At 40.4% G+C, this 23,359-nt stretch overlaps 1 protein-coding gene across 1 annotated transcript; it reads left to right on the top strand.

The window, feature by feature from the left end:
* Positions 1 to 2,576: 2,576 nt before the first annotated feature.
* APOL6 (apolipoprotein L6) lies at positions 2,577 to 9,781 on the top strand. Its single transcript, XM_023728933.1, has 3 exons — positions 2,577 to 2,656; positions 8,199 to 9,042; positions 9,728 to 9,781. Exons 1-3 carry the CDS (start codon positions 2,577 to 2,579, stop codon positions 9,779 to 9,781), a joined length of 978 nt encoding a protein of 325 aa, XP_023584701.1.
* The last annotated feature ends 13,578 nt before the right edge of the window (positions 9,782 to 23,359 follow it).

A 23,359-nucleotide genomic window follows, 5' to 3' on the forward strand; every position in this document is an offset into this window, starting at 1 on the left:
GTGTATATCAGAGTAGAACTGTGCTTCACAGGGCTTTCAATGGCTGATTTTTTGGAAGTAGATTGCCAGGCTTTTCTTCCAAGGCACCTCTGGGTGGACTCAAACTTCCAACCTTTCAGTTAGCTGCTAAGCACATTAACCATTTCCACCACCCAGGGACTCTACTACTAGTCTACGTGGAGTCTTAGGGCATGTTAGAAAAAACACACTCCCCTTACTCAGGTGGACAAAAGTCTGTGGACACATGACTTTACAAGTAGATGGCACCTTTGTTTGATCAACTGATCAATTAATCAAAGTATCCCTTACTCCAGCTAAACACAGCACTTCCTCCCCCAGGTCTCACTGCTTGGCAAGATCTTGGAATGGATTTCAGTCCCCACCTGCACTCTCATCCAGGGCCTCTGTGTAGTTCTCATAATATTACTATGTCCTTGGGGATACACCCACTCCTCACTTATCAACATGGTTAGGTTCCAAAGACCAGATCGTTACGCAAAAATCGGAGTTATACGAATATGGAGGATGACCATATCAGATTACAAAATGGAGGATGACTACATCATTACTTACGTGTCAAATTACATCATTACATAACTACCAAATTACATCATTACATAAATGCCAAATTACATCGCTATGTAACTGCCAAACCGCTGAGAATCATGGCCCAGCCAAGTTGACACATAACCTTAACCATCACAGCCAGTGTTACTTTTGCCTTGCACAGCAGGAGGTGGCGAGCACAGTTATGGTCCTTGCTGCATTGCTGCCAGTTGTATGTCTTTAATGCAGAAAATAGTTGGATAGTAGATTTTTTACTATTGTCATAATGCAAAATGTCAGATAATGAGATAGTCAATAAGTGAGGAGTAGGTGTATGATTTATACAAAACCTTCTTATAAGTTGCTGCCTCGTCCCGTGAAAAATGATCTTTCAAAGAAACTCATGGTTCTGATTGATTGTCTTACTTGGTGATTTGTTGACCTGATAATAATGCTGTAATTGACTTCTCTGTAACCCCAAAATACAAAATGTAAGATGGGTATGTCAAATCAGAAGTTAATCTCTGGAATTTCTCTCTTCCTTCTCCCAACCATGCATAATGTTGGGGGTGGGTGGGAGGGTTTTTTTTTTCCTGCCTGTATTTCCTATTTTTAATCAAAAGGTTGAGAATTTTGTTTCAAATTCACAATGTAGCAGAAATCTTTTGCACAGCAGGAGGTGATGAGCACAATAATAGTCCTTGCTGCACTGATACTAACAGGGAAAAATTGGAAGTAATTAAAATACCAAAAGTAGGAGAATGGCTACCTAAATGTGTAAACTCTCAATATAACGTTCCATAGCATTTTCAAAGGCAGTTATGAAGACCATGTTTGTAATATTATGTTAAACGAAAAAGAAACAAAATACAATGTTGTATAGTCACTGTGACCGTAACAATGTAAAACATAAACAAATTTTAAAACACTGAAAGAAAATATTCTAAACCAATAATTTCTTCAGGCACTACTGTTACTTTCCCCCCCTCTCTTTTACAAAGTTTCTGTGATATTGATGTATTGTTCTCATCAAAGTGTTGGTGAGAATATGGAACAACTGGAACTCTCATGCAATACTGGTAGGAGTGTAAATTGGTTCAATCACTTTGGAAAACCATTCGGCATATCTGCTAAAGCTAAACATGTGTCTACTCTATGATACAGCAATTCTACTCCTATGTATATGAGGGTATATGCCAAAAAAGACGTGCACAATTACTATTTAGAGTAGTTTTATTCATAGTAACCAATGACTGGAAACAACACAAGTATCCATCAACAGAGGAATAGATAAACAAATTGTAGTAGGTTTATGTAATGGAATTCTACATAGCAATAATTTTTTTTTAAAAAAACTATTGATATCACAACAACACAGGTGAATTTCACACATATTATATTAATTGAAAGAAGCCAAACAAATGACTTGACCTGTATGAAGTTCAAGAACAGGCAAACTAATCAGGGGTTATAGAAGAATCAGAATACAGGAGTAGGGTCAGTATGGTGGCACAGTGTTTAAGCCCTCATCTGCCAACCAAAAGGTCTGCAGTTCAAATCCACCAGCTGCTCTGTGGGAGAAGGTTGCGGCAGTCTGCTTCCACAAGGATTTACAGCCTTGGAAACCCTATGGGGCAGTTCTACTCTGTCCTATATGTTTGCTATGAGTCAGAATTCGATTCAATGACAGTGGGTTTGGTTTGAGTCTGGTACAAGGAAATATAATCTATATCTTGCTTTGGGTGGTGATTACTCAGGTGTGTATATGTAAGTAAAAATTTATTGAGGAGTACTTAATTTTGTGCACTTATTATACATAAGTTATATCTCAATAAAATACATTAAAGCAATAATTTGTGAATTTAGTCCATTATGAGTGTTTCATTATTATTTTGATTCTGCGTGATATAAATCCCTCTATACTTGAATTTTGTGAAGTTTGATGATAGATAGAGTAAACTTGTTTACCATATTCCCAACCAGAAAATCATTCAACTAGTGGCGACACCTCTAATTCTGCTGTGGACGATATGAGCATGCATTTGGTGCCACCAAGGCTGCTGGACATCCAGGCAGGGGAAGAATATGAGGCTAGTGTTGGTTTGCAAAGGTAAGCCAAAGAGCTTGCATGCTGGGGCAAAGGGCTAATTCTGTTAAAATGCTATAGACAGCCTCATGATGTGGAACAAATGCGGATCCTGTTTCTCACTGACGTTTGTTACACTTATGAATATATGTTCTTCTAGTAAAAATATTTCATCAGGCTAAATGTTTTGGAGAACAAGTCAGGAGATAGTCGGGTACATAACAATGAGCAATAGGATTCTAGGAGCAGAAATTTCCTGACTCTGGGGCTTCACCTCTGTTGGTTCCATGAAGGCAAGAACTCAGTCTTTTGGGCTCACTATAGCAAGGAGTCCTGGTGGCACAGTGGTTAAGTGCTCTGCTGTGAACTGGAAGGTTGGTGGTTCAGTCCTACCAGTTGCTCTGCAGGAGAAATGCTCCCATGAAGATTACAGTCTTGGAAACCCTATAGAGCAGTTCTACTCTGTCCTATAGGGTCACTAAAGTTGGAATCCACTCGACAGCACACAGCAACAACATAGCAACATTGGCAGCCTACAGCACCATGTGGGCAACCCCAAACCCATTGCTGTTGATTCCGACTCCTACTGAGGGCTGTTTCACCCCCATTGAATGGACTTCACACTTTGTTAAAAATCAGATGCCCGTAGATGGATGGATTTACTTCTGGGTTCTTAATTCTATTCCATTGGTCTACATGTCTGTCATTGAACAAGTACCAGGCTGTTTTGATTACAGTGGCTATATAGTATTTTTTTCCCCACACATCTGTCAGTTTGTCATACTGTGGAGGCTTGCGTGTTGCTGTGATGTTGGAAGCTATGCCACTGGTATTCAAATACCATCAGGGTCACCATGGTGGACAGGTTTCAGTTCAACTTCCAGACTAAGAAAGACTAGGAAGAAGGACCTGGTGGTCTTCTTATGAAAAAAACTAGCCAGCAAATAACAGCAGAACATTCTCTGATATAGTGCCAGAAGATGAGACCCTCAGGTTGGAGTGCACTCAAAATACAATGGGAGAAGAGCTACCACATCAAAGTAGAGTTGACTTTAATGACATGGATAAAGTCAAACTTTTGGGACCTTCATTTGCTGATGTGGCATGACTCAGAAAAGAAACAGCTACAAACATCTGTTAATAATAGAAAAGTGGAATGTAGGAAGTATGAATCTAGGAAAATTGAAAGTAGTCAAAAATGAAATGGAACCCATAAACATCCATATGCTAGCCATTAGTTAGCTGAAAGAGACTGGTATTGGCAATTTTGAATCAGACAATCATATGCTGGGAATGACAAATTGAATAGGAATGGCATTGCATTCATTGTCAAAAAGAACATTCAAGATCTATCCTGAAGTACAAAGCTGTCAGTGATAGGATAACATCCATACATCTACAAGGAAGACTAGTTAATATGACTGTTATTCGGATTTACTCACCACTGGCCAAAGATGAAGAAATTGAAGATTTTTACCAACTTCTGCAGTCTGAAATTCAACAAACATGCAATCAAGATGCATTGATAACTACTGGTGGTTGGAATGCAAAAGTTGGAAACGAAGAAGAAAGATTAGTAGTTGGAAAATACGGCCTTGGTGATAGAAACAATGTTGGAGACCACGTGACAGAATTTTGTAAGACCAACGACTCCTTCATTGTAAATACCTTTTTTCAACACATGAAAAGTGACTATTCACTTGGACCTTGCAGATGGAATACACAGGAATCAAATTGACTACACCTGTGGAAAGAGAAGATGGAAAAGCTCAATATCATCAGTCAGAACAAGGCCAGGGCCAACTGTGGAACAGACTGTCAATTGCTCAGATGCCAGTTCAAGTTGAAGCTGCCAAAAATTAGAACTAGTCCATGAGAGCCAAAGTACAACCTTGAGTATATTCTACCTGAATTCAGAGAGCATCTTAATAATAGATTTGACACATTGAACACTAATGACCAAAGACTAGACAAGTTGCAGAATGACATCAAGGACACGATACATGAAGAAAGCAAGAGGGCATTAAAAAGACAGAAAAGAAAGAAAAGAGCAAAATGGATGTCAAAAGAGACTTTAGAAGTTGCTCTTGAATGTAGAGTAGCTAAAGTGAAAGGAAGAAATAATGAAGTAAAAGAGCTGAATGGAAGATTTCAAAGGGCGGCTGGAGAAGACAAAGTAAAGTATTATAATGACATATGCAAAGACCTGGAGTTAGAAAACCAAAAAAGAAGAACACACTGGGCATTTCTCAAGCTGAAAGAACTGAATTAAAAATACAAGCCTTGAGTTGCAGTATTGAAGGTTTCTATGGGCAAAATATTAAAACAATGCAAGAAGCATCAAAAGAAGATGGAAGGAATACACAGAGTCGCTGTACCAAAAATAATTGCTTGACATTCAACCATTTCAGGAGGTAGCATATGATGAAGAACTGATGGTACTGAAGGAAGAAATCCAAGCTGCACTGAAAACACTAGCAAAAACCGAGGCTCCAGGAATTGACAGAACACCAATTGAGAAATTTCAACAAACGGACGCAGCACTGGAAGTGCTTGATCATCTATGCCAAGAAATTTGGAAGACAGCTACCTGGCCAATCAACCAGAAGAGATTCATATTTATTCCTATTCCAAATAAAGGTGATCCCACAGAATATGGAAATTATTAAACAATATCATTAATATCACATGCAAGTAAAATTTTGCTGAAGATCATTCAAAAGTTGGCGCAAGCAGTACATTGACAGGGAACTGCCAGAAATTCAAGGCAGATTCAGAAGAGGACGTGAAACCAGGGATATCCTTGCTAATGTGAGATGGATCCTGGCTGAAAGCAGAGAATACCAAAAAGATTTTTACCTGTGTTTTATTGACTATGAAAAGGCTTTCGGCTGTGTGGATCATAAAGAATTATGGATAACATTGCAAAGAATGAGAATTCCAGAACACTTAATTGTGCTCCTGCAGAACTTGTACATAGACCAAGAGTCGGTGGTTAGAACAGAACAAAGCGATACTGTGTGGTTTAAAGTCAGGAAAGGTGTTCATCAGGGCTGTATCCTTTCACCATACTTATACAATCTGTATGCTGAGCAAATAATCCAAGAAGCTGGACTATATGAAGAAGAACGGGGCATCAGGATTGGAGGAAGACTCATTAACAGCCTGTGTTATGCAGATGACACAACCTTGCTTGCTGAAAGTGAAGAGGACTTGAAGCACTTACTGATGAAGATCAAAGACCACAGCCTTCAATATGGATTACACCTCAACATCAAGAAATCAAAAATCCTCACAAGTGGACCAATAAGCAACACCATGATAAATGGAGAGAAGATTGAAGTTGTCAAGGATTTCATTTTACTTGGATACACAGTCAACACTCATGGAAGCAGCAGCCAAGAAATCAAAAGAGTCATTGCATTGGACAAACGTGCTGCAAAAGACCTCTTTAAAGTGTTAAAAAACAAAGATATCACTTTAAGGCCTAAGGTATACCTGACCCAAGCCATGGTGTTTTCAATCGCCTCGTATGCATGCAAACCTGGACAATGAATAAGAAGGCCATAGAAGAATTGATGCCTATGAATTATGGCGTTGTTAAAGAATACTGAATATACTATGGACCTTCAGAAGAACGAACAAATTTATCTTGGAAGATGTGCAGCCAGAATGCTCCTTAGAAGCAAGGATGGAGAGACTTCATCTCACATACTTTGGAAGTGTTATCAGGAGGGATCGGTCCTTGGAGAAGAGTATCATGCTTGGTAAAGTGAAGGGTCAGCGAAAAAGAGGAAGACCCTCAAAGAGATGGATTGACACAGAGGCTGCAACAATGACCTCAAGCATAACAAAGACTATGAGGATGGTGCAGGATTGGGGAATGTTTTGTTCCACTGTACATAGGGTCACTGTGAGTCAGAACCAACTCGAAGGAACCTAACAACAACAACATTCAAAATACTGCTGTGTTTTGAAATGAAAACCTAAAAAAAAAAAAAAAAAATGAGATATTTGACTTATGTCAGAACCAACTTACAACGGAGTCATTGAAATGGAACCCTGTCTTAAGTCTATATATCATTCTTCCTGATGGTGTCCCACATAACCCTTAGGCTTTCTTCATTCTTTTTCATGATTGTTCCTTGAACAAATTAGTATCAAGTGATTTGTCCTCTATTTTGCTCATTCTTTCTTCCAGTGAGGCAATTCTACTTCTGTGGCCTTCCATTGAGTTGTTTATTTCTGATATTTTATTTTAAGTTTCTGAATTTCTAGCTGTTGTTTTTGCATGGTTTCTATATGTTTATTGAATTTGTCATTTTGTTCTTGTATTTTTTTCCTGAATTCTTCTAGGTTTTTTTTGGCCTGTGTTTTGCTTCATCTCTCTAAGGAGCCTAAACATTAGTCTTTTGAATTCTTTGTCAAGTAGTTCTGTTATCAGTTCTTCGTCAGAAAGCTTTTACGTCCCTTTTTTTGCTCATTTGCTTGAGCCTTCTTATCCTATTTCATTATATGATTTGTAATTGACTGTTGTCTTTGAGACATTAAGATTCTATTTTATTTGTTTATATATTTACTGATTGATTGTATGTTTGTCTTTTTTGTATTGTTTGTATATATCTGGGCCTTAACTTTTTCCTTTTCTCTTTGGATTAACTACCTTCCTTTGTACTGTTTTAATTGACATTGCTTTGTAGTATTGGTCTGTGTATGACGATGATGCTGCCAATTGGTTGGGAGTAATTTTCTCTCACTGGTGGGCATGATGGGTAGCATACACATGAGAATCCTTTGTTGCTGGGCACGTATGTCTTCCCTTGTATGACTGCATGGAAGTGTGTGAGCAGGACCCTTCCCTGTTGTGGGGTTACATGTGTTGAATGGTCAGGATCCCTCCACAGCTCTTGTGTGGCTGTGTGGTCCTTCCACGTTGGTGTATGCTATTAGTACAGCCTCTGGAGAGTAGGACAGGATGTCATCACAGACCCAGGGAGGCAGTATTACTCTAATGAGTGAGGCAGGCCCTCTGCTTAGTTATGGATTGGTGTTCTAGTGATGGGGTTAGGAAGGCTGGATTTCTCTGCGTATGCTCAGACGGCCTGGGGGAATAGGTAGAGTGTGGGAGGGGCATTTGGTGGGCAGGTCGCTGGGGGTGCCTCATCTCATGAATCAAGTAGGGTGCACAGTGGGCTCAGGCAGGGCAGGGCAAGTGGTGACTCAGGAAATCCACTTAGGTGTGTTGCCGTGCAGGGCAGGTGGGGCGTGTGGTGGACTCCGGCTAGGTGAGAGGAGCAGTGAGTGGTTCTCCAGGGCTCCTTGTCACACGGCAGTTGCTCCTCTTACTTGTCTCTTTTGTTCATGGAACCAGTAGCTCTTAATGAAGACTGAATTTCCCAGTGGCACTCTGGGACTCCTAATGGTCAGGCCAGCGGATCAGGGCTGTTAGGGAGGTGCAGGGAGAATAGGGGTAGCAAGAACATCCAGAAACCACATGTGTCTGACTAAGCAATTGGCTTTCCCATCTGGGAGTTTGATGCTAAACCTTTGTTTTACTCATTGGCAGTGGCGAGGATGACGTACTTCTGTGGGAAGATGTCATGTGGGATCTACAAGAAGATGTGGATCTGTCAGCTGAAGAAAGAATATTTTTGGAAGAATTTTCCCTATTGAAATGTGAGCTGGAAGCACATATCAGCAAGCTCCATGCCCTTGCAGACCATGTGGATACAACCCATGAAACATTCACCAAAACTAATGTGGTGGTCAGCTCCATTGCAGTTGTCTCTGGAGTCATGAGCATCCTGGGTTTAGCCCTATCTCCAGCAACATTAGGAGGAAGCCTGGTGCTTTCTGCTGTTAGTAAAGGTCTGGGGGCAGCAGCTGGGGTCACCAGCATCTTGACTGACATTTGTAAGCACCTTCATAATAAGAAAGCTGAAGCTCAGGCCAGCAGCCTTGTTCCCACCCATGGCCAAGGGGACAGGGAAGCCGCAGGAAAGGAGGCATTCTACGCCATGGCTGTTGGCAAGGTTGTCTATCAATGTGTAAGCACCATCAAGGATATCAAGAAGAACATCCATGCCTTTCAGAGAGCCAGGGCCCACCCTTGCTTGGCTGCTGCTGCCCAGCGGCTCCTGACCACTGGTCATGTCTCGGCCCAAAGTAGCAGGCAGGTTGAAAGAGCCTTTGAGGGCACGACACTGGTGATGACCAAAAGTGTCCGCCTGCTGAGCACTGCAACGGCTGGTTTATTCCTCAGCATTGACTTAGCCACACTTTTGATGGACTGGAAGCAAATGAAGGCAGGAACAGGAACAGAGGCTGCCAAGGAGCTGAGGGCCCAGGCTCGAGAGCTAGAAAAGCTGCTAAGAGAACTCACTCAGCTCTACGAGAGCCTGTGGCAGCAGGTAAAACCAAGTTTTCCCTTTTGGGCGGGGCTGGAGAGGGATGGGGAGGCTTTGACTAGGGCTGATGGGAACCAAGGAACCCCCAGGTGGTCCCAACAGTTAAGCACTTGGCTGCTAACTGAAAGGTTGGGGATTCAAGTCTACCCAGAGGCACCTTGGAAGAAAGGCCTGAAAGATCTACCTCTGAAAAATCAGCCATTGAAAACCCCATGGAGCACAGTTCTACTCTTACATACATGGGGTAACCATGAGTTGGATTTGACTCAACAGCAACTGGTTTTTTGTTTGTTTGTTTGTTTGTTTTTATGGGAACCAAGGTTCATGAAAAGAGTGTCAAGAGAGCTAGTGTGTGTGTGAATTTTGCCTGGATGATCCTAAGGCACTTGGTGGCACTGGAGGTCCCAACAGTATCAAGTACACCTGGCCTGGACAAACCTAGTCATGCCTTTTACTTCCCCCTAGATACTCCTTGAGATCCATGTGCTGGGGAGACGGTCCTCCCAGTTTTGCAGAAAAGGACACTGAACTAGCAAGAGGTTATGTGGCTTGCCCAGTTCTCACAGCTAGTTGGGGTAGAGTCAGGATTACAAACCTAAGAAGTCTGACTTCAGAGCTTGGCCTGCGATGCTGCATCTGAGGCCTTTGTAGCATTTTTCCTGGGATTGGTGCTTTTGTTTCCCTACAGGAATTATTGCAAGAAAAAAGCCTTATGAACTCCACTTTTGAGGGAGCCATGTAGGATCTGCCTTGGCTTCCATCCTGGCCTGGGGAAGCAGGATGCCAGGTGAGAGGCTGGGAGGAAGGTGGGCTGAGGCTAGGGACTTCAGAGCACAATAAAAGGGACCAGGGTGGGGCAGGTGAGGCTGGCAGAGGAGACACCAGGAGGTCCAATTGTATCCCACCACTGAGGGGGATGAGTCCATCCAAGAGGGCATCATCAGCCAGTGCTGATGACCTTATGAAGGTCAACCCATCCCCCTCCCTCACTTCCCCCTCATTCCTTCACTCACAGGCTACCTCATTTGCTCCATTTCTTCAGAACCCCATTCACTGACTCACAGAGTCAGTCCACATTAAACATGTATTGTTTGATGGCAGGCCCTATATTAAGTCAGGAGGGTACCAGGGTGAAGGGTATTTTGTGCTCGTGCTTTCATATCGACTCACCTTGAGGTCCCTCTGTGTTCTCTCTTCCTCCCTCAATCTGCCTATAATCACTGGCAAAACTCCTGGACTTGTACACAATGGACATCCTGCGATCCGCTCAACCAGATTCCAGTGGGAAGGCGAGACCCCCAAGAGCCCCTCTGTGCCCTCTCCATACCAAAGTCCTAGGAGCAACTTCAGGACATCAGAACCTGTAGTAACTCTCTTGGTTCACCAATTCACCTATTTAAAATTTTTTTCTTTTATAATCTGCTTTAGTTGCTATTTTAAAAGTAGTGCATGAATATTAAATACAATTTTTGAAAAATTCAGGAAAGTAAAAAAATATGACAGGGAACTGCCAGAAATTCAAGCTGGATTCAGAAGAGGACGTGGAACCAGGAATATCAATGCTGAAGTCAGATGGATCTTGGCTGAAAGCAGAGAATACCAGAGAGATGTTTACCTGTGTTTTATTGACTATGCAAAGGCATTCAACTGTGTGGATCGTAAGAAATTATCCATAACATTGTGAAGAACAAGAATTCGAGAACACTTCATTGTGCTCATGAGGAACCTGTACATAGACCAAGAGGCAGTTAATCGAACATAACAAGGGGATACTGCTTGGTTTAAAGTAGGGAAAGGTGTGTGTCAGGTTGTATCCTTTCACCATACTTATTCAATCTGTATGCTGAGAACATAATCCAAGAAGCTGGACTATATGAGAAGAACAAGACATCTCGATTAGGAGAAGACTTATTAACAGCCTGTATTATGCAGATGGCACAACCTTGCTTGCTGAAAGTGAAGAAGACTGGAAGCACTTACTGGTGAAGATCAAAGACCACAGCCTTCAGTATGGATTATGCCTCAACAGCAAGAAAACAAAAATCCTCACAACTGGACCAATAAACAACATCATGATAAATGGAGAAGAGATTGAAGTTGTCAAGGATTTCATTTTACTTGGATCCACAATCAACACCCATGGAAGCAGCAGTCAAGAAACCAAATAACACATTGCATTGGGCAGATGTGCTGCACTCTTAAAGTGTTAAAAAGCAAAGACGTCACCTTGAAGATTAAGGTGTGCCTGACCCAAGCCATGGTGTTTTCAGTCACCTCATATGCATGCGGCAGCTGGATGATGAATAAGGAAGACTGAAGAAGGATCGATGCCTTTGAATTACGGTGTTAGCAAAGAATATTGCATTTACCATGGACTTCCAAAAGAACAAACAAATCTGTCTTGGAAGAAGTACAGCCAGAATACTCCTTAGAAGCAAGGATGGCAAGACTATGTCTTGCCTACTTTGGACATATTATCAGGAGGGGTCAGTCCCTGGAGAAGGACATCATGCTTGGTAAAGTAGAGGGTCAGTGAAAAAGAGGAAGACCCTCAATGAGACGGATTGACACAGTGGCTGCAACAATGGGCTCAAGCGTAATAATTGTGAGGATGGCGCAGGACTGGGCAGTGTTTTGTTCTATTGTACATGAGATATCTATGAGTTGGAACCTACTTGAGGGCACCTAACAACAACAACAACAAATAAGGGGGAGAAATAACACCCAAACCAACAATGACAACTGTGGTAGTCTGGGATAGAATCTCCCTCCTGTGCTTGTCTTGCTTTGGGTGTTGAAGTGCTGGCTTTACGTAGTCATCATTAGACTGCTTGCTGGAGGCCCTCCCCCACCGCTGTATTATAAGATAGACATTATTCTGCAATCCACTGAGTTTTCTTTCTAACTCACTCACTCCCAATTCCCTCATTTACCTACAAATACATAACTTTCCATCCTGCCATTTTGCTTAACAACATTTTCTGCACTCAGTGTTTTGTTTTTATAGACATTGCTTTTCTATGTGGCAAAAATGTTCTCTTGATTGTATGTATGCTCTTTTAACTCACCTGTTTCAGTCACCACTTTCCCTTTTAAGTGGTCAAAACCAACTCAGACTGGTTTAAGTAACAAAAGGAATTTACAGACTTCGGGGTCCCTTGTTGTTGTTGTTGTTAGGTGCCATCAAGTCGTTTCCAGCTCATAGTGACCCTATGTACTACAGAATGAAACACTGCCCGGTCCTGTGCCATGCTCACAATCGTTGTTATGCTTGAGCCCATTGTTGCAGCCACTGTGTCAATCCATCTCGTTGAGGGTCTTCCTCTTTTTTGCTGACCCTCTACTTTACCAAGCATGATGTCCTTCTCCAGGGACTAATCCTTCCTGGCAACATGTCCAAAGTATGTAAGATGTAGTCTCACCATCCTTGCTTCTAAGGAGCATTCTGGTTGTTACTTCCTCTAAGACAGACCTGTTCGTTCTTTTCTTTCTTTTGGCAATATCTGTCAGTTTGTCGTACTGTGGGGGCTTCCATGTTGCTGTGATGCTGGAAGCTATGCCACCAGTATTCAGATACCAGCAGGGTCACCCATGGTGGCCAGGTTTCAGCTGAGCTTCTAGACTAAGACAGACTAGGAAGAAGGACTCGACAGTCTACTTCTGAAAAGAATTAGCCAGTGAAAACCTTATGAATAGCAGCGAAACATTGCTGGTGTCCCTGGGTGGTGCAAACCAAAATGTTGGAGGTTCAAGTCCACCCAGAGGTGCCTCAGAAGAAAGGCCTGGAGATCTACTTCCAAGAAATCAGCCACTGAAAGCCCTATGAAGCACAGTTCTGTTCTGACACACATGGCATCACCACGAGTTGGAGTTGGCTCGATGACAACTGTTTTTTTTTTTTTTTTTTTTTTGCAGTGGGCTTCAGGTGTGTCTGGATCCAGAGGATAAAAACAGTATCTTTGGGCTTCTGTCCTTCCAGCTCTCAGACAGACTTTTGCACATAAAAGTTTCAGCATTCCAAGATGCACCCCCTCCTAGCTTAGTGCTCAAATGGAAAGCGCAGAAGCGCTTCTGTTTCAAGAATATTTTTTTTTTTATCTAAAAATGTTTTTATTTCAACTTTGTCTCATTGCTTTTAGTTTCACATTTTTGTGTATTTTACATAAAACACAAGTATATCACTATAGTTGTACATCTGTACCTTGTAAAGGTTTTTATAAGCACATAACTATTCCCATATAAAGGGAAGTTTGGCTTTTTTTTTTTTTTTTAATATTTTATTGTATTTCAGGTGAAGGCTTACAGAACAGATAGTTTCTCATGTAACAGTAACACACATGCTGTTTTATGACATTGGTTAACAACCCCACAACATTTTAACCCTCTGAATTCTCAACTTTTTTTTTTTTTTTTTTGGTGAAAATACACAAAGCCAAAGATACGCCATTTCAAAAATTTTTTTTACATACACATTTAAGTGACATTGACTATGCTCTTCTAATTGTACTGTTATTCTCACTTAAGATGAAGGCTTACAGGACAAAATAGTCTCCCATTTAACAGTTACTACAAATGTTGCCCTATGATCAAGAATATTTTGTGCATTAGCAGAGACTGACTTCGGTTCGTCAGGACTGGGTGAATACCTTGCTGGGATGGGCTGTTGGGAACTATATGCCATCAGTTCCTCAGTGGAAAGAGGAAAATGGAGAAAAGAGGTAGAGGATGAAAAAGCAACAAAAGGTGCACTATTTGTCCCTCCCTTTTCATAAACATTTAGATTATTTCAAACTTTTTATTACGCATAGCTGTTAAGTGGATCTGTATGTGTCAAAAGATTTTTGCATGACGATTAGTATCCTTCCTTTGCACGATTATTAGGATCCATCCCTGGTGGCACACAACAGCTACAGCAAGCTATGGCTGCTAACCTAAAGGTCGGCAGTTTGATTCCAACAGCCGCTCCTTGGAAACTGTATGGAGCAGTTCTGCTCTGTCCTATAGGGTTGCTATGAGTCGGAATCAACTCAGCAGCAATGGGTTTAGTCTTTTCTCTTAAAATACAGTGCCCAAACTGGGATAAAGTCTGTAGGTGGCACAAATGGTTTGCGCTTGACTGCTAACCTGAAGGTTGGTGGTTTGAATCCAGTCAGAGGCTCCACAGAAGAAAGGCCTGGCAGTCTGCTTCCTTAAAAGATTACAGCCAAGTAAACCCTTTAGAGTAGTCGTACTGTCTAATGTATGGGGTCACTAACAACAACTAGCGACAACCAAAACAACAAACTGAGATACCGAAAACGAAGGAGAAGAAGGTTAAAAAAGGGGAAGGAGGAGTCTTTCCCCCCGTATTATAATAGTAAAGTGTCATAGAAAATTTGGAACAGATTTTTAAAGTACAGGGGAAAGATATGCACTATCAACACTTTGGAATATGTCTTTGCTTTATATATCTTACAATCTAGAGGTTTTACATAGTTGTGATCTCGTTACCTATGCCATTTTGTTTCTTTCTTTAGTTGCTCTCATTTCCTGGATCTTACGATTTTTCTGTAGCGTAACTGCAGATAGCTATCTCTGCATTGAATATGGTTTTTTTAGTGCGTGAACATCCTTAAGTGTATGAGTATCCCTAAAGTTTTGAATAAACTTAGTTATCAGCAATAATATCTGGCATAACATGGATATTCACTAAGGCTGGGGTTACATTTGTTTTGTGGAATAGCCTGGAGGAAAAAGAGAACTGGAATTCGGTTCTCATCTCTGCCACCTATTTGCCAGGTCCCACATCTGAGTGTTGGTGTTATCAGTCATAAAATAAGTGTAACCTGAATAAAATCCAGGACTCCACTGGGGCCAGGATTTGCAGCACCCTATTTGCAGAGACAGCAGTCTGGGGGAAAAATACCCTTGAAAGAAATCCAAATCCTTACTAAAGCTCTTGAGACAATACCAGAGAATGTGGGAGAGGGAGGTTCATTCTTCCCTCTTTATCCTCCTCTCTCAAGGAGTCCAGGGGTGGCGCAAATTGTTAACATGCTCAACTGCTAACCAAAAGGTTGGAGGTTCAAGTCCACCCAGAAGTTTTCAGAAGAAAGGCCTGGTGATCTATTTCCAAAAAAACTTTTAAAAACCAAAACCAAACCCGTTGCTGTCAAGTTGATTCCAACTCACAGGGACTCTATAGGACAGAGCTTTCTAGGCTGTAACCTTTATGGAAGCAGACTGCCACATCTTTCTCCCATGGAGCTGCTGGTAGGTTTGAATGACTGACCCTTCGGTTCACAGCTGAGCACTTAACAACTGCACCACCAGGGCTCCTTTTTCCAAAAGTTTACAGCCATAAAAACCTTATGGAGCTCAGTTCTACTCTGATACACCTGGGGTCACCATGAATCAGAGTCACCTTAATGGCAACTGCTCTCACTGTCAAACTCTCTCCCATGCAGAGCAGAAGCCCCTGAACAAACTCTCTCTCCCTCCATGTGTGGTGTCAGCCACCCCAAGCTGCTCTCGCCATCCTGTTCCACTTCTCTGCAGCATGCCTTCTACGCCACCTGGAATTCTGGTGAACAAATGCCTTCACCTCATTGTATCTCCCGCTTTAGTTAATCTTTACACCAGTTGTAAAGAGGAGCCCGTTAACTATTCTGCCACTCAGGGCAACCCAGCACCCACTCCTCTCATTCTCTCCTGCTAGTGGAACAGCAAGGTGGTGTAGGCTCCACCACAGTCAGTCAAACTAAGAGCCATCCTGTTGGTTCTGAGACGTAATCCTTTCCCACTCTGGGTCTATGTTTTAGGAAGATGAGAAGATCGTGCAAGTTCCACATTCCCACCTCATGGGAGCAATCAGCCAGTGGATGTCCCTTCAAAGGCTTTCCGCAGAGTGTTGAGCCTTCCAAAGTGGCCAGGGAACTTGTCCCACCTCTGCTGAAGTTTGTAACAGCAGCAAATAAGTTGTCAACCAACCCCAGCAGCCCTGCTCATGACCCACCTTCCCAAACTGGAAGCAAATGAGGAATCACAGTCTCCAGTTGAACCTCAGGCCGTCTGGGGAAGGGGGAAGGTCCCTAACCAGGTTTGAGGAACCCCACTCATCCAGTTCCATCAGTGCCTGACTAGCTAGGGGTGGCCTCAAGGGGCCAAGAAATACCTTCATATGTCATTCTGGCTCCCCCAGGCCCACCCACACCAACCATGAGGTTCAGGTGGCCCTTGAATTTGTGATGAAATGCGAGTTCATCCCAGCTATAAATCACACTCACTTGGCTCCAAAATACAATAAACTAAATAAAACCAGAAGGCCATTGTGGTCTAGTCAATGTACAGTGTTGCATTCAAAGAAATAGCTGTCGGGGGAGTGGGTGGGAGGAGAATATTTGAAAGTAACTTGAATCCTTTCTTGGCCTCTCAGAAAAATGAAGATGTGTGTGGGGGTCGTTTATGGATTGAATTGTGCCCTTGTCAAAAGATATATTGAAGTCCTAACCCCTAGTACCTGTGACTGTAACCTTGTTTGGAAATAGGGTGTTTGCAGATGTTGTTAGTTAACATGAGGTCACACTGGGGTAGAGCGGGCCCTCATCCGATATGACTGGTGTCCTTCTAAAAAGAGGAGAAGAGACACAGACACAGTCACGGGGAAAAGAAGGTCATGCAAAGATAGGCAGAGATTGGAGTGATGCATCTACGAGCCAAAGAACACCAAGGATTGCCAGGAACCACCAGAAGCTAGGAAGAAGCAAGAAAGGATCTTTCCCTAGAGTCTTTGGAGAGAGTTCAGCCCTGCTGACACCTTGATTTCAGACTTCTGGCCTCCATAACTGTGAGACAATAAATTTCTGTTGTTTTAAGCCATGCAGCAGTGGTACTTTGTTACAGCAGCCCTAGGTAACTAATACGGCAGGGGTGGAGGGGGGGAGTGTGGAAGGGTAATAGTTTTAATTCCTGGTTTCAATTAACCTAGGCAAAATCACAGTGGAAAATTAGCCAACCACTTTCAGATAGGCAAGATCATGTAGCTCAATCCCCACTGTCCAGTACAGTAGCCACTAGTCACATGTAGCTATTGAGCACCTAAAACGTGATGAAAGCAAGTTGAGATGTGCAACAGTCGCACAACAGGCTCAGCTGCTAACTGAAAGGTTGGCAGTTCAAACCCACCCAGTGGCTCCACTGGAGAAAGACCTGGTGATTACAGTCTAGAAAACCCTATGAGGGCAGTTCTACTCTGTCACATGGGGTTGAGATGAGTCGAAAATTGACTCAACGGCTTCTAACAACAACGGCAATATGTGTCCCTGGGTGGTACAAATGGTTAAGCACTGGGTTACTAGCCAAAAGTTTGGTGGTTCATATCTACTCAGAAGCACCTCAGAAGAAAGGCCTGGCAATCTACTTCTGAACAATCATAGACATTAAAAACCCTATGGAGTGCAGTTCTACTCTGAAACACATAGGGTCATCATGAGTCAGAATCAACTTGAAGGCAACTGTTACTGGTATATGTAAAATACACACTAGATTTCAAAGACTTACTAAGAAAAAAATAGAGAATACCTCATTAATAATTTTTAATAGTAATTTTAACAGATTACATGTTTAAATGACAACAATTTGGACATATTGGGTTAAAGGAAGTATAATATTAAAATTAGTTTCATCCATTTATTTTTATTTTTTAAATGTAACTATAGAAAAGGTATTCGTGAAGAATATTGAACATACTGTGGACTGCCAGAAGAACAAACAAATCAGTCTTAAGAGAAGTACAATCAGAATGTTCCTTAGAAGCAAGAATGGCAAGACTTCCTATTGCTTACTTTGGACATGTCATCGGGAAAGACCAATCACTAGGAAAGGACATCCTGTTTGGTAAAGTAGAATGTCAGCAAAACAAGGGAAACCCTCAATGAGATGGATTGACACAATAGCCTCTACAATGGGCTCAAACATATCAACAATCCCGAGGATGGCACAGGACTGGGCAATGTTTTATTCTGTTATACAAAAGGTCACCAGGAGTCAGAGCTGACCTGGCAGCAACTAACAACAACATAGAAAATTTGTAACTATTTGTGTGACTTGCATTATGGTTCTAATGCTGATGTCAAAAATAAAATAAGAAAAGATGAAGAGCATTTGAATGATGAGTTGTGGCCCAAAGGGGCTAATAAATAGCACCCCTTTACTCCACTCAAGTTCAGAAACAATGAGGAGGTAGACTAGAAGCCAGGTGCATGGAGGTGAAGGTGTCAGCTTTATTAAAGTTATTTGGGTTTGGATTGATTGATCAAGTTGACTTGCTAATACTTTGTTCCTCAATTAGATGTTCTTATCTACCCTGTCACATGCAGTACTGGACAACCTCAGGCCTGCCCTGCAAAGCTTAGGAGCACAGCATACTGAGTGCTCTTGGCAGGCCAGCAGATCTCAAACAACGCTAGTTCCTTCCCGCCAATTGTCCACCTTGTAACTCACTCGTCCTTCTTTGGAGTTGGTGAGCAAGAGGATGGAGAGGGGTCAGGGGTTTTACTTCAATGGGGAAAAAGTGGTCCTTCCCATTACTTCCTAACTTTCTTGTAATTAACATTGGACTTAACCACTAAGTCCATGGTCAGCCAGGTCTGTGGAAATCAGCCATCCATCAGAACAGCCCTGCTCGCTCCTTCACCATGCCGCTCCCCTCATTACCAGTCACTACTACTGTTTGAATCTTCCTGGGTCTGCTGATGGGCAGGGTAGAGTTTGCTGCTAAGAGGTTCTGAAATGGGTCAGATCAGAACATTAATTAACTCCAAAGTCTTGCTATATCAGGATTGAAAATTTACTCCCTTTTCCCATTCCCCAGCCCAAATTATGTCAATACACGCCTAATATAGCTCTTCAGAGATTTTGCAAAAAGATCAAGATTCAGAATAAAGATATTCCAATAGTAAGAGACTAGTGATAAGAAATCTCATATTTTGAATATAAGTCCTCATCATCCTGTGAATTTCCCAGGGAGAAATATTAATGTCTAAAAATGTAATCTCTCTGCAAATTAAAGTTTAAAGAAGTTAGTCTGAAGTCAAACTGTGCTGCCCTCATGAGTTAAAACTTCAAAGAAATCAAAATCTTTTAAAATGCAAAAGAGTCCAAGTCCAAAATAAAATTCTCTTCTAAAGTCCAAAGCAATTTCTAAAGTACAAAAAAAATCATCTTCCCCAACGTCTTATTTTGTCCATATTCAGCCTAAGGGGTTACCTTATTTACATTTATTTTTAAATTTAGGAATAATTTCAAATGTACAGAAGAGTTCAAGAATAGTACAAAGAACTTCTGTATACCTTCACACAGATCCACAACCAACTTCCTGGCTTTCAGCACCAAATTTATGTTTCATGCTCTCCTTATGATCCTGGAGCCGGACCCTCTTAACATTTCTCCTGTGCCAGTTGACTCCAGGAGGAAGAGGCTTCTCTTCCCGGTTCTGGTGTGGCTTCCTTTTCTTGTTCCTGTGGAGTTCAACCATCAGGTAGGGGAGTTCAAGAGCATCCCTGGAGTCAATTTTCTGGAGAGTAATGTGGGTAAGGTGAGTAATTAGGAAAGATGTGCATCAGGGTTGTATCCTTTCACCATACCTATTTGATCTGTATGCTGAGCAAATAATCGGAGAAGCTGGACTATATGAAGAAGAAGGAGGCATCAGGATTGGAGGAAAACTCATTAACAACCTGAGATATGCAAATGACACAACCTTGCTTGCTGAAAGTGAAGAGGACTTGAAGCACCTATTGATGAAGGTTAAAGACTACAGCCTTCAGTATGGATTACACCTTCTCCAATGTAGTCTGAAATCTCAGCCATGGCTGAGGGGTGGGGCTTTCCGAAATGTGTTCTCTTACTGGTATATTTTAAAGTGAAGAAATTCCTAATGTCAGTGAAGTCCAAGTTATAATTCTTTTTCTTTTATTATCAGTGCTTTTTTTGTCCTATTAATCTTCGCATATCCCAAGGTCATGAATATATTCTCCCATGTTCTGATATTGCTAACTTGTTTTATTTCTTCTGTCCTTGATCAATCTTGCTACAAGTTTATCAATTTTATTAACATTTTTAAATAACAGATTTTTGGCTTTTCTGATACTGTCTATTTTACATTTGTTTCCTATTTCATTTATTTCTGCTCTTAATTCTTTCCTTCCTTCTTCTTTACTTGGGTTTAGTCCTACTTTTCTAACTTCTTAAAATGGAAGCCTAGATACATGATTTTCAAACTTTCTTCTCTTCTAATATTTGCATTTAGAAATATAAAATTTCTTTTAAGCACAACTTTTATTATATAACACAAGTTTTGGTGTGTCACATTTTCATTATCACTTAGTTCAAAATGTTTTCTAAATCCCATTGTGATTTCTTTAGCCCATGGGGTATTTAGAAGTAAGTTGCTTAATTTCCTAATATTTGTGGGATTTTTCTTGTTATCTTTTTGTTGTTGATTTCTCATTTAACTCTACTATGGTTAGAGTACACAATCTGAATGCTTTTATTGCTTTGAAATCTGTTGCGATTGCTCATGGCCCAGCATATAATCTATTTAGGTAGGTGTTCCACATGCACTTGAAAAGAATGTGTATTCTATACCTGTAGGTGGAGTGTTCCATATACGTCAACTAAGTCAGGTTGGTTAATCATTTGTTCATATCTTCTGTATCTTTGCTGACTTTCTGTCTTGTTGTTTTACAGTTATGGAGACAGGTCTATGAAAATCTCCTACTTCAATTGTAGATTTTCTTTATGTATTTTAAAATATGATATTAGCTGTATGTAAATTTAGGATTGTTACATATTCCTGTTGAAATGTCCATTTTATTGTTATGATAAAGAAACATCTTTATCTCTATTGATGTTTTTTGCCATAAGTCTACTTTTTGTGCTATTAGTATAACTACACTAGCTTTCTTTTGATTAGTGTCTACAAGGTATATTTTCATCCATTCTTTTACCTTCAAATTTTTGTCTCTTGTACACTGCATATAGTAAGGCTTTGCTTTTTTATCCAGTTTGGCAATCTTTGCCTTTCATTTGAAGAGTTTATTTAGTTCATTTACATTTAATGTAATTTCTAATACAGTTGGGCTTAAGTCTAACATTTATTCTTTATTTGTCCGATTTGTTCTTTGTTCCTTTATTTCTTCTTTCCTGCATGCTTTTGAATTGATCAAGTGTTATTTATTATTTCATATTTTTCTCTATGATCGTGTTAGTTATGCATTTTTTATTATCCTTTTAGTGTTATCCTTAGAGATTATGATATGCATCCTTCACATATTACAGTCCACCTTAAATTAGTACTTTTATTACTTAATATTAGAAAGGCTCTTCTTTCCCTTCTGCCTTGATTCCATATGGAATAATTTTTCTTAACATTTTATGTCATGCAGCCATCTTACAACAAATCCTCTAGTTTTGTTTGACTTAAGAGTCTTTAGTTTACTTATTCTTTAAGGCTATCTTCACTATGTATAGAATTGTAGGTTGTCAATTACTGTTTCTCAGCACTTTAAACATGTTATTTCTTTGTCTCTGGATTCCATAATTTCTGTTGAAAAGTCAGCCTACAGTCTTATGCAGCTCTTTTAAAGGTAATGATCTTTTTTCTCTGGCAGCTTTTAAGATTTTTCTTTGATTTTGAATGGTTTGATGATTTTTCTATGTGTAATCTTTCTTGGGACTCATAAAGAATCTTGAATCCTTGGCTTGATGTCTTTCATTAATTAAAAAAAAATCTGGACAGCATTTTTAAAAATTAAATTTCTGCCCCATTTTATTTCTCCTGTCTTTCTGGAACTCCAGTCACATGAATTTTAGACTTTTTACAGCGTCTTGCTTATCTCACATGCTCTGTTATGTGTTCTTTACTTTTTATAATTTTTTCCCTCTGTGCTTCAATCTGGATTTTTAGCCCATAGACTGAATCCTTTATTTTAGTTATAGTATTTTTATTGTATAATTTCCTCTTCTAGTTTCTTGAATATTTTAATAAAAACAATTCTAAAATTCCTGTTTGTTTACTCTTTATTTTAATCACCAGTGGGACTGTTTCTATTGTCTATTTTTTCCTCTTTGTTTTCAGAATTTAGTTATTTTTTTTTTAATTTTTGTCCGAATGCCAGACATTATTTATAAGCAATTGTGTGGGAGGGGTGTGGTGGGGAGGGGTTGTGGAGAGAGACTGGGATTGACTCTAGTGGACATTTATTAAACATTTTGATCACTCAACACTTGAACTACAAACTTACTTTTTCAGCCTTCATAGAAGCTAGAGTAAAGGCAGGTGATCCATTCTGAACTTGAAATTGTAAACTGGACTTGGAGGTGGATGCAGTGATTGATGTGTCTCAATCCCCTTTTGAAAAATGATTATTGTTATTTGTATGAAGGATAAGGGCAATATATACAGTGAAATCTGTGACAGCCAGAACTCAATGAGACCTCCTTGTTTTTCCAGGTCTCGCAAGTTTTCTGCCTTTGATAGGGTGCAGTCTTATCACTTTTCTATTGCTCGTTTTAGTGCAAAATACTTGAGTTTTCCCTCTCTGACAGGTTTCCACCTTACACAGGTTCTGACTTTTGCAGGTTTTACTGTACAAAGAAAAAACATTTTTCTGTTATTTTGTTTAAGTGTGTGTGTGTGTGTGTGTGTGTGCTGATGTTGGGCAGCCAAAGAGTGTAACTGTAGTGAACATTTATTCTTCTTTTTGGATGCTCTGCCCATTAAAATCTTCTTATGTTTGGGGGAGTTCCTTGCATTATAAATCTTTTTTTTTTTTTGGTCACGCACAAGTAAATTTTTTTTTTGTACTTTAGATGAAGGTTTACAGAACAAATAGTTTCTCATTAAACAGTCAGTACATATATTGTTTTACAACATTAGTTAACAACTCCATGACATGTCAACACTCTCCCTTCTCGACCTTGTGGATTTTTTTTTTTTTTGGTGAAAATATACATAGCCAAAGTTACACCATTTTGAAAGTTTCTACATGTACAATTCAGTGACATCAATTACATTCTTCCACTTGTGCTGCTATGCTTACTATCCTTTTCCAAATTATTCCATCACCATTATCTTCAACTAACTGTCCCCTAGGTTTCCCATCAAACCTTTTGAGTTGCTGTTGTCAATTTGGTCTCACATAGATAATTCTTTTTTTTTTTTTTTTGGTACCTTAGATGAAAGTTTGCAGAACAAAATAGTTTTTCATTAAACAATACACATATTTCCTGATGACAATGGTTAACAACCCCATGACATGTCAACACTGTCCCTTCTCAA

This window comes from Trichechus manatus, unplaced genomic scaffold (assembly GCF_000243295.1).
Source record: "Trichechus manatus latirostris isolate Lorelei unplaced genomic scaffold, TriManLat1.0 scaffold00027, whole genome shotgun sequence".
NCBI lineage: Eukaryota > Metazoa > Chordata > Mammalia > Sirenia > Trichechidae > Trichechus > Trichechus manatus.